Source organism: Chanodichthys erythropterus, chromosome 7, assembly GCF_024489055.1.
Source record: "Chanodichthys erythropterus isolate Z2021 chromosome 7, ASM2448905v1, whole genome shotgun sequence".
Lineage (NCBI taxonomy): Eukaryota > Metazoa > Chordata > Actinopteri > Cypriniformes > Xenocyprididae > Chanodichthys > Chanodichthys erythropterus.
The window spans coordinates 3,538,392-3,554,763 of record NC_090227.1 but is presented as its reverse complement, the minus strand read 5'-3'; the positions used below and the strand labels follow the sequence as shown (position 1 = coordinate 3,554,763).

At 37.6% G+C, this 16,372-nt stretch overlaps 1 protein-coding gene across 1 annotated transcript in view; it reads right to left on the bottom strand.

The window, feature by feature from the left end:
• Window positions 1-445: 445 nt before the first annotated feature.
• The window catches only part of kirrel3b (kirre like nephrin family adhesion molecule 3b), a 359,059-nt gene continuing 343,132 nt past the window's right edge, over window positions 446-16,372 (bottom strand). Inside the window, exons 12-19 of the mRNA XM_067390740.1 lie at window positions 13,275-13,375; window positions 11,869-12,079; window positions 10,484-10,591; window positions 8,700-8,723; window positions 8,527-8,610; window positions 7,277-7,386; window positions 6,519-6,605; window positions 446-1,539 (exon numbers count right to left, since the gene is read on the bottom strand). Coding sequence (XP_067246841.1) covers window positions 1,072-1,539; window positions 6,519-6,605; window positions 7,277-7,386; window positions 8,527-8,610; window positions 8,700-8,723; window positions 10,484-10,591; window positions 11,869-12,079; window positions 13,275-13,375 — 1,193 coding nt within the window. The 3' untranslated portion in view covers window positions 446-1,071. The remainder of the gene's footprint in view (window positions 1,540-6,518; window positions 6,606-7,276; window positions 7,387-8,526; window positions 8,611-8,699; window positions 8,724-10,483; window positions 10,592-11,868; window positions 12,080-13,274; window positions 13,376-16,372) is intronic.

Sequence of the window (16,372 nt, the reverse complement as noted above, 5' to 3'; positions counted from 1 at the left end):
TGTTTATGAATCGAAACAAAGCGTTATAATTTGACTTCACACAACAGGACGCAGGATTAAACATCCTTTGTTCTCATCATCGACATATTATTCACACCAAACCAGTTCAACCCTTTGCAGAAAAAAGTGAACAAACAAAAACACTCTCAGCCTCAAATGTCCAAACACCTTAAATAGTCAAGGCTCTCAAGTAGACGAGATTACATCATCCTCTCAGTTCCCAGTGCAAGTCCAATGAATTTTTAAACCGAGTTGTTAAAACACTGAAAATAAGGAATGTTCAGAAAGAAAGAACAAGAAGGTACACAAATATATCTTTTCTCTGAATGGTAAACCGACAGCTCAGGGCCATTGTCCGTCTTAGATTCTTACATTTGTATGCCAGACAAACGTTTGTCAGAAAGGCCAGAATCCAAAGATTTTGACTGATATTAGTTGTTAATTCAGTTCATACAGTACTTTTTTTTTTTTGTCCTTTTATATGTTTTCTTTTGTTTAGCTAGCTGTGGTAGAGGCATTGAGAAATCTTACATACAACTTTGACAGTTGTGCTTGAATGTACAGGAGCAATGTCCTCTAACGGTGCGGAGGAGTGTCTGGACTGGAGGTGAGGAATGTAGCCGCCTTCATCAACTCTCTTCAAAGATCTCAACAATGTTGCAATGCATTCTCTGAGGATATCATTCCTTCAGATCGAAGTTACTGGAACTAAAGCAAGGACACTGTTTCGGTTTCTTTTGTCCCTCTACATTGGCAAGTGATGTCACTGTGGCACACTGTTGTTTGGAGAAAGTTTCTTGCCCAGACATTTAGGGCATTCTGAAGGGTAGTCCATGAGCCCATGACAAGGATCTGAAAACGGTAAGGCTTTTCAGAGCTGTAAATAAGATTTGGACAAATTAGGAAAATCCACATATACCAAAGAATGTTAAAAGCAAAACAAGAGGGGGATAAAATGAAACTGGTGCTGGATGTGCTTGAACTGGTTCCTGATTCTCGTCTAGGGGGGATTCAATCCCCTTTGGCCAAACCCATCGCTGGATTCCTGTGACTTCTGTCCATCTCCTGCAATCAGACGTGGGTCTGCATGCGTTTCTGCAGTGGCCGCGTGAGGTCTGAGTTCTGGGACGATGATTGAGAGTAATGGGACGAGGAGGAGGCCGAGGCCTTGCTGTCCTTGTCGAACTGCACGTAGCCGTCCTGCTTGCTGTAACTGCTGACGCTGCTGTCGCACTGTGTGTCCAGAAAAGAGCTGGAGTCACTCATCGATCCTCGCTGGAATTCTCGCTCGCAAAGCTCGATGGAACTGCTGCCCATGCCCAGCACAAACCGCTGGCTGTAGTCGTACAGGCGGTTGGGTCCAGCACCCAAGGTAGAGTAGATGTTGGTGAAAGACATTCCTGTGGGAACCCTCTGTTTGCCGGTGGTGGCTGTGGCAGGGTCTCGCCGGAGCTCTGTGGTCTGGTTTCCTGCCAGCGTGGTTGGGGTGCCATGATGTTCCTTGAAGGTGTTCACACTGTAGTATCCATTAGTGGGATCCTTAGAAGAACAATGCATTAACAAACACATCATTAAACATAAGGAGTTCAACGAAATGACTCTAATATCATGACAAGGCAACAGCAAATAAATGGTCGCAAAAGAGCTTTTACACTGACAGCGAAGCAATTCATTTTCGAGAGTTGCCATTATCTGAACAATTGACACTGAGCTCAACATTATGCAAATAAGCATCAAAGCAATGCTGTCTTGCACAGCTGCATACAGTTAAGTAGGAATGACTACTAGAAACCAAATGCACTTAGAGTTGATAACCTCCAGCAATTCAATCACTGTCAGTGTGAACGCCCTTTAAAGGGTTAGTTCACCCAAAAAAAGAAATTTCTGTCATTTATTACTCACCCTCATGTCGTTTCAAACCCGTAAGACCTTCATTTGAACACAAATTAAGATATTTTTGATGAAATCCAAAAGCTGTCTGACTCGTCCATTTAACCACCACTTTTAAGGTCCAGAAAGGTACGAAAGACATAGATAAAATAGTCAACGTGACTGCAGTAGTTCAACCTTAAGATTATAAAGGGACGAGAATACTTTTTTGTGCGCAAATACAAAACAAAAATAACAACTTTATTTAACAATATCTTCTCTTCGGCCGGCTCATTATTAACACAGAAGAGAAGACATTTTTGAATAAAGTCATTTTTGTTTTGTTTTTGTGCACAAGTATTCTCCTCGCTTTATAAAATCACGTTTGAACCAATGCAGTCACGTGGACTATTTCAACGATGTGTTTAGTATCTTTCTGGACCTTGAAAGAGGCTGTCTATGGAGGAGTCTGACAGCTCTCGGATTTCATTAAAAATATCTTAATTTGTGTTCCGAAGATGAACGAAGGTCTTACAGGTGTGGATCGACATGAGGGTGAGTCATTGCTGACAGAAATGTAATTTTTGGGTTAGCTAACCCTTTAAGTATGTTATGAAACTTTTAGGAGCAATAAATGATCTTACATTTCTACAAAATCTGAAACTTTTGTAGACCCCACATTATGTTAGCTTTTTGGAATGCTCAATGATACTTGTATTGCTGTCAAACTTTCGAAAAGTCTTAAAACTATTACGCCCTCTACTGTAGCCCTATTCAGTGGACCATGTGAAAGTTAACTTAATTTATGTTTCAAAGATTAATTTTGGGTTACGTTTTATTTCGATATAGTCCACTTTAGACAAATGACTAACTACAAGTAACTATAACTAAAATAGGTCACTAATAGTCGGTAGACTGTCTGTTGAGGAGCATCAAAATAAAGAGTAAGCAGATATTAAAGGATTAGTTCACCCAAAAATGAAATTTCTGTCATGAAGTTTACGGTGTTAGATGAAGGTTAAAATAAATGAGGAGAAGCTTTAAGTAAAAAATAATACATCACAAGCAAAGTCATTCCTATTTGGACGGGGTTAAATTTCTCAAAAGGACAACTGAGAGTTAGTCAAAAAATAACAAATGTTGTTCTCCAATATTTTTTGCCAAGGTTGCATTAGAAAAAAACACAGATGTGTTCAATTCAGATGGGATAAATTCACAAAATACAGAAACACTTAATTTCGACAGTACACTTTAGACATTCTACTAACCATAAGTAACTTTGCAACTACATGTCAACTAGCAGCCACTTTTTTGCAAAATATCTTAATTTGTGTTTCGAAGATGAGTGACTGTCTTACGGGTCTGGTTCGACATAAGGATGAGTAATTGATGGAAATTTCATTTTTTTTGTGAACTAACCCTTTAAGCAGACAGTCTACTAATACTCTAATGACTTCTAGTTGACAGTTACAAAGTTACTTATAGTTAGTAGAATGTCTAAAGTGGACTATCGAAATGAAGTGTTACCATATTTTGTGAATTTTTCTTTTATTGAACACTTGTGTTTTTCTAATGCAACCTTGCATTATAAAAAAAAAAAAAAAAAGTAAAATATTGGATTGTATTATCTATTGTTTTTTGAAAAATTCTCTGTTGTCCTCTGAGAAATTTAACCCTGTTCAAATAGGAATATATTTGACTGCGGTGTATTATTTTTTTATTATCATTTATGTTGACCTTCATCTAACTCTGTAAAATAAACTACATTACTTGAGAATTGCTTGTGTGATGCATCTATTATCTTTCTGCAGTGCCATCAACTGCTGTTTCAGAGTTTTAAAAAAAGGCAACATGCATACTTAAACAGTGGTAAGAAAAAGATGTTTGTCACCACCAGTAAAGCAACCATCTTTAGCAGTAACCTCAAAATATCATTACAGGCTAATTAGACAAAACCTTGATACACAAACTGGTTGTTAGTCTGTACTTTTCAGCTTTAATTAGACTTCAGAATCATGGTTTTTTAAATCTGTCACGGAAAGAAATAAAGCGAAGGAACTTGATACCATGGCTGCTGTCGTTGTCGCGGTGCTATATCAGCACAGTTGCTAAGAAGCAAAACAGGCGCCAAATGTAGACGTGGATGCCATTTTGAGCGGGTGTGCAGGCCAGATCCCGCGGGGGAGAGACGATAATCACCGTTAGGTGACTTCTCTATGACAACGCGAGAAAGGCGTTGTCAGGCGCGGTTTTATCAGGCGACAGGGATTGTGTGCACTCCATATCTGTGTGGAGCTGTCCCTGTTCACACTGCTCATTTTACACACTCATCTACATGTAAGGAGGGAATCTATCCCGCTGGGAGCAGGTAGAGGAGGCCGTGAAACAGAGTTTAGAAACACTGCGTTTGCACATGGAGATAAATACAAACGAGAGGACAAAAGCTATGCTATTTCTATCTTCTATCAAGAACTGTAAAGCTGTCTGCTTAACTGTGGGTTCATATGTTAATCGAACTATAATGACGATAGTTATTCTTTGTGGTCACAGTAAATTTAGCAAAATTAGTATCTGAACACTTAACATACTCAATGATCAGTGCAAATGTATAAAGGGTAATTATAATTGCTAATAATACATTAATTCTTAAAAATGTATTTATTTATTTATTTATTTATTTTTTAAAATATTGGTTTTGGCTGAATAAAAATGTAAATATCAATCTTCTACGCAATTTCCTTGCAAATACGAAAAACACTCATTATACAACCTTAGCATCTTATTTTTAATACAGTTATCCCATTCCTCAGTTAACATCAACACTGTTTTATTTTGTTCCGTGTGACTTCTAAAGTGTTACCAGTGCAGCAATGCACACAGACCTCTAGCAGAGCACTTGTTTGAGTAAATGATGGAGAAAGGTCTCAATGGCTTATTTATTTATAAATCAAATATAGATCGGGTGTTTAACAAAAGTAAAATAATTAGCAGCAATTGTGTAGATAAATTTAATTATCATTGCAGCTCAACAGGTATGAAATATTAATTATGAAAGAAGACCATTATTTGAACAGCACTTTGGTTAATGGTCAGTTGTTTAAAAGTGCTTAATAAATATAATAAACAAAACAAAAAAAAGCATCTTATTTATTTATTCAATCTTTTTATGCACATAAAATCTTAAAAATAAATGTTCCAAAATGGAGTTTTTACAGTGATGCCATATAAGAACCATTTTTTGTTCCCTAAAGAACCTTTCGGTGAATAAACTCTTAAAAATAATGGTTCTTTATTGGCATCTACAGTATGGTTCCACAAAGAACCTTTAAAATCCATGGAACCTTTTCTGTTCCACAAAAGATTCTTTATAGTGGAAAAAGGTTCTTTAGATTAATAAAATGTTCTTCACACTAAGAAAAACCTGGTTCTTTTAAGAACTCTTTACAGAAATGTTCTTTGGTGAACCAAAAAATCTTCTATGGCATTACTGCATTCTCTTTTAGAACCTTTATATCTAAGTGAAGTCTTTTACAAATCATAAGAACCTTTTTCACTATAAAGAACCTTCTGTGTTCTGTGCAAATGAAAAGCTCCATGAATGTTAAAGGTTCATATTGAAACTATATATATATGTATATGTATGCATGTATGTATGTATGTATGTATGTATGTATGTGTGTGTGTGTGTGTGTGTGTGTGTGTGTGTGTGTGTGTGTGTTTCTTTGTTTTTATCCCATGAGTATTATCCCATGATTTACTCACCCTCAAGCCATCCTAGGTGTATATGGCTATCTTCTCTCATAGAAGGTAGTCATGGGCTTTTGTACAAAAACTATCCATATTTAAACATGTATAAACTATAATAACCAGCTTCTGACAAACATCCGTGTGCAAATCGACTTACGGCGGAAGAGTAACCTCTGACGCAACGAATGATATATTGAGTGACCCGTCTGGCTAGCACACTTCCCATAATGTTTATGCATTAGCTCAGTTAGCATTCTTCAGAGAGTAGACGTTTTTTTTGGCTGTTTGAACACATTCGACCGCATGAGTGTTTACACGTTTTACACCTGTATTTAGCGTCGTCCACTTGTGATCCAATCAACCAAAACGCATCTTAATGCAGGGTGGAAACATGGCCATACTCTCACCTACTTCTATGTCCTATGTTGTGTTAGAGGTTGTTTGCCGGAAGCTGGTTATATAGTTTGTAAAGTTTTAAATATGGATATTTGTCTTACAAAAATACATCGATTTGCTTTGGAAGGCCTTTATTAACCCCCTAGAGCTGTATGGATTACTTTTATGATGGATGGATGTACTTTTTTGGGTTTCAAAATTGCTATTCACTACCATTATAAAGCATGGAAGATATTTTTTAATATCTGATTGTGTTTGTTTGTAAGAAGATAGTCATATATACCTAGGATGGCTTGAGGGTGAGTACATCATGAAATAATTTTCATTTTTAGGTGAACTATCCCTTTAAGAAAGAAAAAAAAAAATACTACATGAATCACTATTAAATATTTGAACTGATTGAGAGCCGTACAAAATATGCATTGGGGATATTTTACTCCGGTGGCATATATCAAACGACTCCATTCTTTCTTATATCACTTCCTTCAAATCCCATGAAGACATACCTTGATGTGCTGATACTCTTTCTCCTCCTCCTGAAGTACCTCAAGTTGCTTCAGAACAGACTCCTGCTGAAACTCTCCCCGTTCAATCTGTAGCAAACAACACACCCATCCACACGTTAATATTTGGGTTTCTCTCTCCATTTCCCTCAAATCACTGTGCAGCTTTGGTACTCAAAACTCTTCCAAATTCCAAAAGGAAAGCTACTTCAACTGGGGCAATTTCCTGTGAATTTTCCTTATGTCATTAGCCAAAATTTGCAATGCAACACCATCTTTGTAAGGTGTCCTCGTTTTTTGTCCAAATTCTTAGTCTTGCTTTGTTCTAAGTTTTACATCCTTAGTTCAAACATAGCTCTGATTCTAGGCCCTGGAGGCTTGTGAAATTTCCAAAGAAGGGGGTAGCATGTGTTTTGACTTTAGTTCACCAAGGACTCCCGGAGAAAAGGATCACTTGATCACTGGCATCTCTATGGTTACATCTATGCCCATGTCCTCCCAGGAAATACAGGCCTGGGGCTAAATATAGGCATCCAGGCCAGCAGGGTTCTCACACTTATGCTGCATTATTCATGGGTTTGACGTTAACAGTGGCAAGGGAGATAGGCGCTATTAGTGTTGGGGTGGGGATGATTAGCATTCATTAGCTAAGGATGTGACAGGGACTAGCATAATGAGCTAGCTTGTTGATTTGGGGCTGCTGATGGGGTAATGGCAAGCGGGATGTTTACTGTTCTCTTCTCGTTCAGAATGTGACTCACCATGAGCTGCTTCATAGAGGAGTGTTCCTCGCTTTCTCGGGCTGCGTTGTGATCTTTGTGCACAATTTCCACTCGAATGTCGTTCTTGGCTGATACCACACCTTTGAGGTCTGAGAGGAAAGTTACATATGTCACTTCATTAATGCCATTAAGTGTAATGTACTGATGTGAAATATTGAAAATGTAATCTACTCCATGCCACTTCACATTGCCTTAATAGGAGTCCCTAAAAATGAATGCTGCCTTCAAGTCATATTTCCAAACTCAGTACACATGCATGAGATGAACCCCAACTTTCTGACATTGGGGCATGTAAGTAACAATATATGATTTATACATTCATAGTTTTAAGAATTTTAAGAATTAGCTTATGTTATAATATAAGTTTTATGTAATTTATTATAAATATTAAAATGCTTAGCTAAAGCATCAATTAGAGACCAAGTGTTATATGTTCTTCGTTTTGATGCGCTAGCGCAGACATAGTTTCCTGATTTTGTCAGAAATTTAATTAAATAGAGAGAAAAATTGCTAATACTTTTAAATAAGTCCCATCAGTTAACATTAGTTAATGAATTAAGTAACATTAACAATGCCCCTTTTACAAGATGTAATAAAAGTCTCTGGTGTCTCCAGAATGTGTCTGTGAAGTTTCAGCTCAAAATACCCCACAGATCATTTATTATAGCTTGTTAAATTTGCCCCTATTGGGGTGTGTCCATTTAAATGCTAATGAGCTGCTGCTCCCGGCCCACTTTCCAGAAGAGGGCGGAGCTTTAACAGCTCACGCTTCAACAACAACAAAGCTGGAGAATCTCACGCAACCACATTGTCAGTTAATGAAAACTGTTCATTGTTATGTCGTTATCTTAGGTCCATTAAATAATATGAAGAGATACAACTTTTAATTTAATAATGTATTAGAAAATGTTGAAATTAACATGAACTAAAATGAATAAATGCACTATAATTTTTCAAAATTTTTCATTGTTAGTTCATGTTACCTAATGCAGTTAACCAATGTTAAATAAATTGGCAATTTTATTCCAAATAAAATCACATTCCATTGTGTTTACAACATCCAAAATCTTGAGTAGGAGGACTTGAAGGCAGCATAACACCACAGAGCTAAGATAATAGGAACCCTAGAGGAACCATTAAATACTTCACATTAAATCACACAGCTCATCTTGACGCATTGAAGAACAATGTTTATAGATAATTGGTGACGGTCAGGTAACAGGTCTTACTTTCTGTCTTAATTTTGCTTGCAAGTTCTCTCTGCTGAGCACAGATGGAGGTGGGCAGTGTAGGCATAACCAGGTGAGCGTCTTCTGTGGCATACAACAACAACATGCTCAACGCTAGGAATGCCACCAACAATCGTAAACTGCAAGCTCATTTTTCACTGTCTGACGCTAACCTGTACATGGATGCGCTGTTTTCTCTTTTGATCATGTGAGAGGATGGACGCGGTAAAAGGAAAACAAATAAGAAACACAGAGATAAGGGTGGGCGGGATGACAAAAGCCTCATGAGTAGAAAATATTTGTTTTATTTGTTTTAAAAAGTGTTTTACTGCCACATTAAAAAAATACAATTTTGAAAATATTAATTAAAAAAACATTTTGAGAATAAAGTCAGTGTTTCGTGAATCATGATTTAAAATGATGACATTTAGATAGTGACATTTTATTACAAGTTATAGCATTACCAATAACATTTTTCTATTTTGTTCATGACTTATTACACATTTAATCTAAAAACCTTAATGCACTAAAATGCATCCATAAATAACACCAAACTCCAAACAGTAATAAATAATAAGTGTGACTGAAACTGATTGTAAAATAGCCATTTTTTTTGTACACATGCATGCCTGTGTTGGTATAACTGCACTTCAATTAAATATTTCAGTTAATACATAATGTTGCAATGTTTCAAGATCACCATAAGTAGGGCTGCACGATTAATCGAAATTGGAGCAAAATCATGATTAAACTGATTTGCTTATTATCAAAGTGCAAAGGCTGCAATTTTTTTTATGCCCAGCTTGTCAGTGAAGCACGGGTTTGTAATCAGTAGTAAATTCTGCTCCATCTGCGGGATTGAGTTGCCTATAACGTGCATTTGAAAAAGCAACACGCATCAAACATTCCAAACACGAGAAGCATTTATGAACCTGTTGTCAAGATTTAATAAAATGATTTTACTCCAAACTCACTATATAACATCAGTGGAGTGTTTGAAATAACATCCTTCTTTGAAATGATGTGGCTTCTTACACAGAATAAGGCACACAACATATTATTTTATAGTATTATATACAGTGATTTAGTCTATGTCGATTAGCATTGCATTATAATGCTTCATGTGCTCTCGGAATTATCGTAAAATACGAGTTTCCTAGGTAAAAACTGCACATGAACGCCCTTCCAATTTGAAACTTGAATGCGATGAGCTCGTAATCACGACTTTAGAAGTGGAAATTATCAAATTTCCGATAGCACGTGAAGGCAGCATACATATACTTTGTTATCATGAAAATACCTGAGAAGGCTTGAAGAACCGAAATGAACCCTGTAATTGTGTGTTTATTATCTTTAATCAATCAAAGCATTTCAGTCTTCTGTTTATTCAGCTACAGCGAAAGTATGATGCCCATTGGGATTTCCTGGAATGGCATGCGTTGTTCTGCGGGGCATATTTGGAGTTTCTGTGCGAGAGCGCCCTCTGGCTTTCAGATGGAGCAGCATTTGCTACTGATCACAGAGCCGTGCTTCACTGACAAGCTGGGCATGGAAAAAAAAATAAAAAATCGCAGCCTTTGCCAAATTGCGATTTCAGTTTAATAATGATTAATCATGCAGCCCTAACCATAACTTCACCATTGTACACCAAAACCACATGGCGCACCAAAGCAAAATAAACCCCCATTATAATCAAAGACATTGTCAACATTGGAATAATACTACAGTTTTATACTGTTTCTTTTTTTTTTTTCCCAGCTGATGCATTTCTGGTCTATAGAGTCATACCGCCCAACCCTACACAAACACTCAACAAAAAGGAAGATATAGAAATAAAGGCTCGGTTTCTGTGAAGTGACATGAACAGCCTAACAACCTGCTCTTTGTCTGACTGAGGAGCACTTAGCGTGTTCTGGTGATGGACATGCAGGAAGGCAATTGGCTGAGAGGTACATACTTCTCTGAGAGCGTGTACAGCAGAATGCTCCGATGGTTCCCATGAGGACGATGAAAGCAACGAAAGCGCCAACTGCCACGCCGATGATCACTGCAACAGGGAGGGATTCTGTTGGAAAACAAAACAGAGCCTTCTACAATAACACAGCATGGGCAGGACTGGTGGATTCAGCAAATAACCGCTCAACACAGACACCACCTCTCACTCCTGAACATATTTCAAGAACCACACTAGCATGGAACAAATGAGAATACCAAATGTTGTGTCAAAGAGACATTTGCACCTTCAAGGCGTCTATTCAAAGGAACTAGCACAGGCAATTAACACCACAATCACCTTCTGGAGGAAGCACAGGTATCTTCACTTTACATGAAGGCCAGGCATAACAATTTGCAGATATGTCAATTATCACATACTTTTAGCACACGACAAGCAGATAACATGTCTTGAATGTGAGCCCTGCATCGTTTTTATCATTCACCTTGGATCATTTACATACTCTGATAGGATGTGGGTGTAATGTGAACTTTGAGAAGCTGTGGCTTAGGCTAATTAGAGCCAACTCAACTGTGTTATTTGTGCTCTTGTTGGTATATTTAAACCGAATAATAACCAGATTTTACAGCCAAATGATAATGAGAGTCAGACAATAAACTGAACCTAAACAAAGTTAATTACTGGATCCCAGTACAAACTGAGCATTATGACCCAAGTGTATGCGCAGATTTGACAATTTAATCTCTGCATTACCGTACATTACGTATGCAATTATTATAAACCCAGAAACATTTTTTTCATTTTGTCACACAAAGCTTTAGAAGACTTTGGAAGAGTTGTATAATGATACTTTATGTGTTTGATTGTACCCATTCATTGTAATGCATGGAAAAGAGCAACCAGGCAATAGGCGAAAAAGCATAAAAGGTGCACTTTAAAGGATCACATGAGACAAAACAGGAATAAAATGTATTGCATGTAAATAAACCAAACCATGAAAGCACTGGGGAGATACATTGTAAGAAATGCACAAGAGAGAAATTAATCACTGTAACAAGACTGCAAATTAAATAGTGCTAAGTGTTGTTAATAGATTTAAATGATTTATTAAAGTTGCAGTAAAATGTGCAACTACTTTTTGCTGTTGCCCTGAAATAATCATTTGTCTACTGGTGAATGAAATCTGTAATCTAAAATTGGTAAATACAATAAAATATATTTACATGATTTAGATGATTCATAATGTATAAGTGATAAATGGAAAGTAATGGAGAAAATATTGAATGTATTTGGTCTATTGCAGAGTTTTCAAAAAACGGTTATGAAACACTGCATCACTATTCTACCGTGGACATGTTTTAAAGAAAATAAGGTGGAACCTGGCGAACCTTGGCTCCCACCTTGTTCCTTGAGGCGAATGATCTCTGTATCGGAGCCAAAGCTGTTCCAGGCAGTGCAGTTGTAGATGGTCTGGAAGTCGGCGGGTACGATGTTACTCATGGTGAGTGTGGAAAGCACTCCGTCCTCCGTGCTTACGGTCTCCACCGTGTAGCGTCCTGATGTCCCCGACTCCAGGACAGTCTCCTTCCAGGACCAGGCCTGATGAAGAACAAAATAAATCATACTGAAAAGACCAGCATGCAGTATGTTTTTTTTTATTTTTATTTTTTTATTATTATTATTATTTAGACATACATCTAACACATTTTTTTGAGGTTTATGATTAACTCTTTCTCCAAACAATTTGCACATGTAAACTAACACAATCATCAAACATGAAACAGCATATAAATCATAACTGCCTAACATTACTGACTGGGTGTTGATGCAATCGATCTTCTCCATCTATGTTTTTTATCATCATTCTGAATCCGATCCGGACATAGTCTTTGACAAAAATGTGATTTTCTCAGCTTTTTGTTCAAAATGTATCTTTTTTAAATGAAACTTATCCACATTCGAGTGCTGATAAAAAAGAATGCATGAAGCTAGAATATAGATATTATATGTTCAGATATTCATACAACAATATATTCTGGGGGCAATGAAACTTTTGTGAAAATTACAAAAAAAAAAAAAAAAACATTTTAAAGATGCAAGACTCCTTTTTAGCTTCACAACCAGTATTTTATTTGCAGGTAAATAGTATGACTCTACTAGCTAGACTAGCATTAACCAGCATTAACCAGCCTGAGTCAGTCCACTGGTGCAAGTTGGTCTTTTTAGCTTGCAAATAGAGACTGGCGTTTGCTTTCACCTGCTTTATGGCCGTTATTACACTTCTAAAGTTATTACTGGTTGTTCCAGACCACAGGAGCAGTCTTTCCCATTCAACTGACATTTAGAAATAGCATGGCAATAAAAGCAAAGCCACACGAGTAAACATCGTACAGAGATTACCTATGCACTTCCATGCACACGGCCAGAAACACACACACACATGCACAGTGTGAGTAATGAATCAAAAATTGGCCCGGAGAGGAGACAGTTCATCTAAGAGTGGTAAATCCTAATTGGATCGGTGGTAACAGGGCATAAGCATGCATTAAATGAGAAATTAGGGCTGTAAGCCTGCCATGTCTAATACCCGTTCACTCATATAGAGGAAACAAATGATTCGAGATGCAATTTCATTTATTAAACAGATCGTAACTCATGAGTGCGTTATGCATTATTGGACTGTGTTTACTGAGTCTAATGGAGTCACACAAGCCATGTGACAACAGCAACCGCCCCCTCAACAGCTGCAATCCTGTCTGAGCTGAGTCACTGGAAGGAGAGCTGAGTAACTCACAATCCGGTCTGGGGGTGGCGTGCTGCGGATGAAACATTTGATCTGTCCCTTTTCCCCATGTGGAGCCTGATGTGTCTGTGTGCTGGAGATGGTCGGAGGTCCTGTGGAGAGAAAACATAGTCATTCATCACATACTCAGAACCGTGAGCTAAACCATTCCCTGATTGCGAGAGAGAGTTATAAGAATCTCTTCAAAACTGCTTATGACTGGTGGAAACTATGGAGAAGACCAAGGGCCCTATCATACTCCCAGCGCAATGTGATGGCAGGTGCGACACGTGTTTTTTGCTAGATTCAGCCTGATGCAGTTATCATTTTCACGTCCAGCGCCACATTGTTTAAATAACAAATGCACCCATCTGTGCAATCATGGACATGCTGGTCTGAAAACGAGGTGTGTTCAGGTGCATTGCTGGCGTGTTGCTATTTTGAGACAACTGAAATAGACTGTGCAACTGGCCAACAAAAACCTGGTCTAAAGTCATTTTTTTTGTTATTTAAAGGGGCGTGTTAGAAATATGCACCTATATGCGGGTGCACAACGTGCATACACGCTTGTTACACAGACAGGGACGCTTTTAATTATTACAATGTAAAAGATTATTATTGTGTACATAAAGATAAAAATGCCTACATGTCATAATGGATAGTCATTACATGTATCGGAATTACCTATTTGCAGTAATGGCGAATGAAATTCGCTAATTATTTGACCAGTCGTGGCAGGACGCATATGTATTTAAACTGACTTGTCAGGGTGAGGGTGTCTATATTCCGCCACGTAAATAGCAATCTGCAATGGTCCAAGCGCTCATGGTTTTTAAAGGGAATGGGAGATGAGACTCTGATTGGTTTATTGCACGTTACGGCAAGAGACGCTCATTTAGAGACTACGTACAACATTTTGGAGCATGCTCCTGGCGCACTGAGCATTTTTTCCCGTCGTTAAGCTAGCATAAGTGGATTCGGACATGCCCTAAGTGCACCTGCGCCATGCGCTTCAGTCCATGTGCTTAGATCGTTAAAATAGGGCCCCGAGTGTGTCTCTGTGAAAACTGATGCATTAGCCCATGTTTTAGGTTAAATCAGTTTAAACAACATTTGCTAATAGTTTATGGCAACATTCTATTCCATCTAATGATTTATATTACATATATTTTCAAGAGACCTTTCCTCCGAGGAGGCAAGGGAGGCAGCATCTCCTCAAAAAAAAAAAAAAAAAAAATGGATGAGAAAATAATCGATATTACAAAAATAAACAATGCAAATATTACAAAATATGACATCAAAAAGTCACTTGTGTTTATAAAGTAACAATGTCCAACAGCGACACCAGCAGGTAAAGTTACAGCAGGACACCGCATCTCTTGCCTCCCCTGATCCCATTGACTTAATAACAGAACCCCTAAAGCATTTAGTGAGTTTGATGGTGAGTAATTGAGAATGAATGGGGGAAAGTCATGTGAGAGGAGGCAATGCCTCCATTGTGCTATGATTGGATATGATCGGTTATGATTGGATATGATTGGTTTGAGCGATAAATCCTGCCTCTTATTTTCATTCATGCTCTCAAATCGGCCTAAATGAAGACAATGATGCTGTTAATGGGAAGACTGATTAGAAAGTAAGTAAACAACTCAGCCACTTAGATATCACCACTTTGTCACATCAAAATCAAATTTGAAATGGCTTAAAAAAACGTGAGTGTGGGACCAGTGTATACAAGCTTGAAAATAAGTTGACTATTAAAAAGAAAAGCTGAATATTAGTTCACAAATAATATATATTGTTTAAATTGTTATTGCCTTTAGTTATTTATTTTGGAATAAAGTAAAAATGCATAAAACACTAACTTGATTAAATTTATACTTGGTTTTAATAAATTGAACATTACATAGTGTAAAAATACAAAACAGAATTGTATTTGGTCTGTTTTTTTTTATTTTTTATTTTTTTATTTAATGTTTATTTAACCATAAACATTAAGTAAAACAGGGACATACATTTACATTTGATAAAAAAAAGGACTTTGCGTCCTCATTTTAAAACACCACCCCAAACCACTGATATTTTCTGTATAACCTGTTCTTAAAGTACAAGACTAAAGTACAAAAGAGATATTAAAAATACCTGGGGCAATTCCCAAATATTGTAGGATACTTGGTTGTGGAAGATGCAACAGACTACATCAATTTGGCATGTTTTACTGCGACTGTCAAGTATCACTCCAGACACTTGAACTGGCTCTTTAAAATGCTAAAAGTGCATTTAAAATTAGTCTGGATGTTTGCCAAGTTATAACATTCTTCATTCACTAGAAAATGTACACAAACATCACTTTTAAATTGATTTCTGTTTACCACCCACTTTCCATGTGCAGTAACAACACACCATCCGTTGCGTCGGTCAAGCAGTCTTGACATTTGTGAATCTGTTGCATTGTATAATGACCCTCATTTGTACAGTTGGACTGCAGCTGTTAAGTGAATAAGATGCAGTGTTTTTGTGCAATGGTTGAATTTGCACTGGAGAGTTACAGAAGCACACACCAAGGCTGACATACACATTACCAGTTCCAAGATCGACAAATTCTGCTGGCCCACGCTTCGAGAGAGGTGTAAAACTTTAACCGAGGAGGCTAAAGACCTCATCCGTAGGATCTGCCAATCAAATGTGCAATGCTGAGGTCTTGCAGTGGCATGTTATAAATTTGGTATTAAAAGGAAAGAGCAGTATTGTATTCAGTTTGAATGGGTAGACTCTTAAAGGAGTCTCCTGTGGGCTGGTCTATTTAAGAGTTGTGTTAAGGGTGAGGCAGTGGGGGTCTGGTCTTCATTTTCAATCTTGAAAAGAACTGATTTATGGCAGGCCTCATGTCTCCCGAGGAGATAAGACTCAGCGTGCCAACTGCAAGTCTATTTCTATAGGCTGCAATCGGAAGAGTGCCAATGGCGGAAAAATGTTATTTTGAAGAGATAAGGGCCCCCAGAGCGTCTCTTCATGTTCAGTTTTAACCGTGGGGCCTTGAACTTTGAACTCTGGCTTATGCTACAGCTTAACCTCTTTCTCCAAAATTGCACAAAATAAGCAAGGCAGTG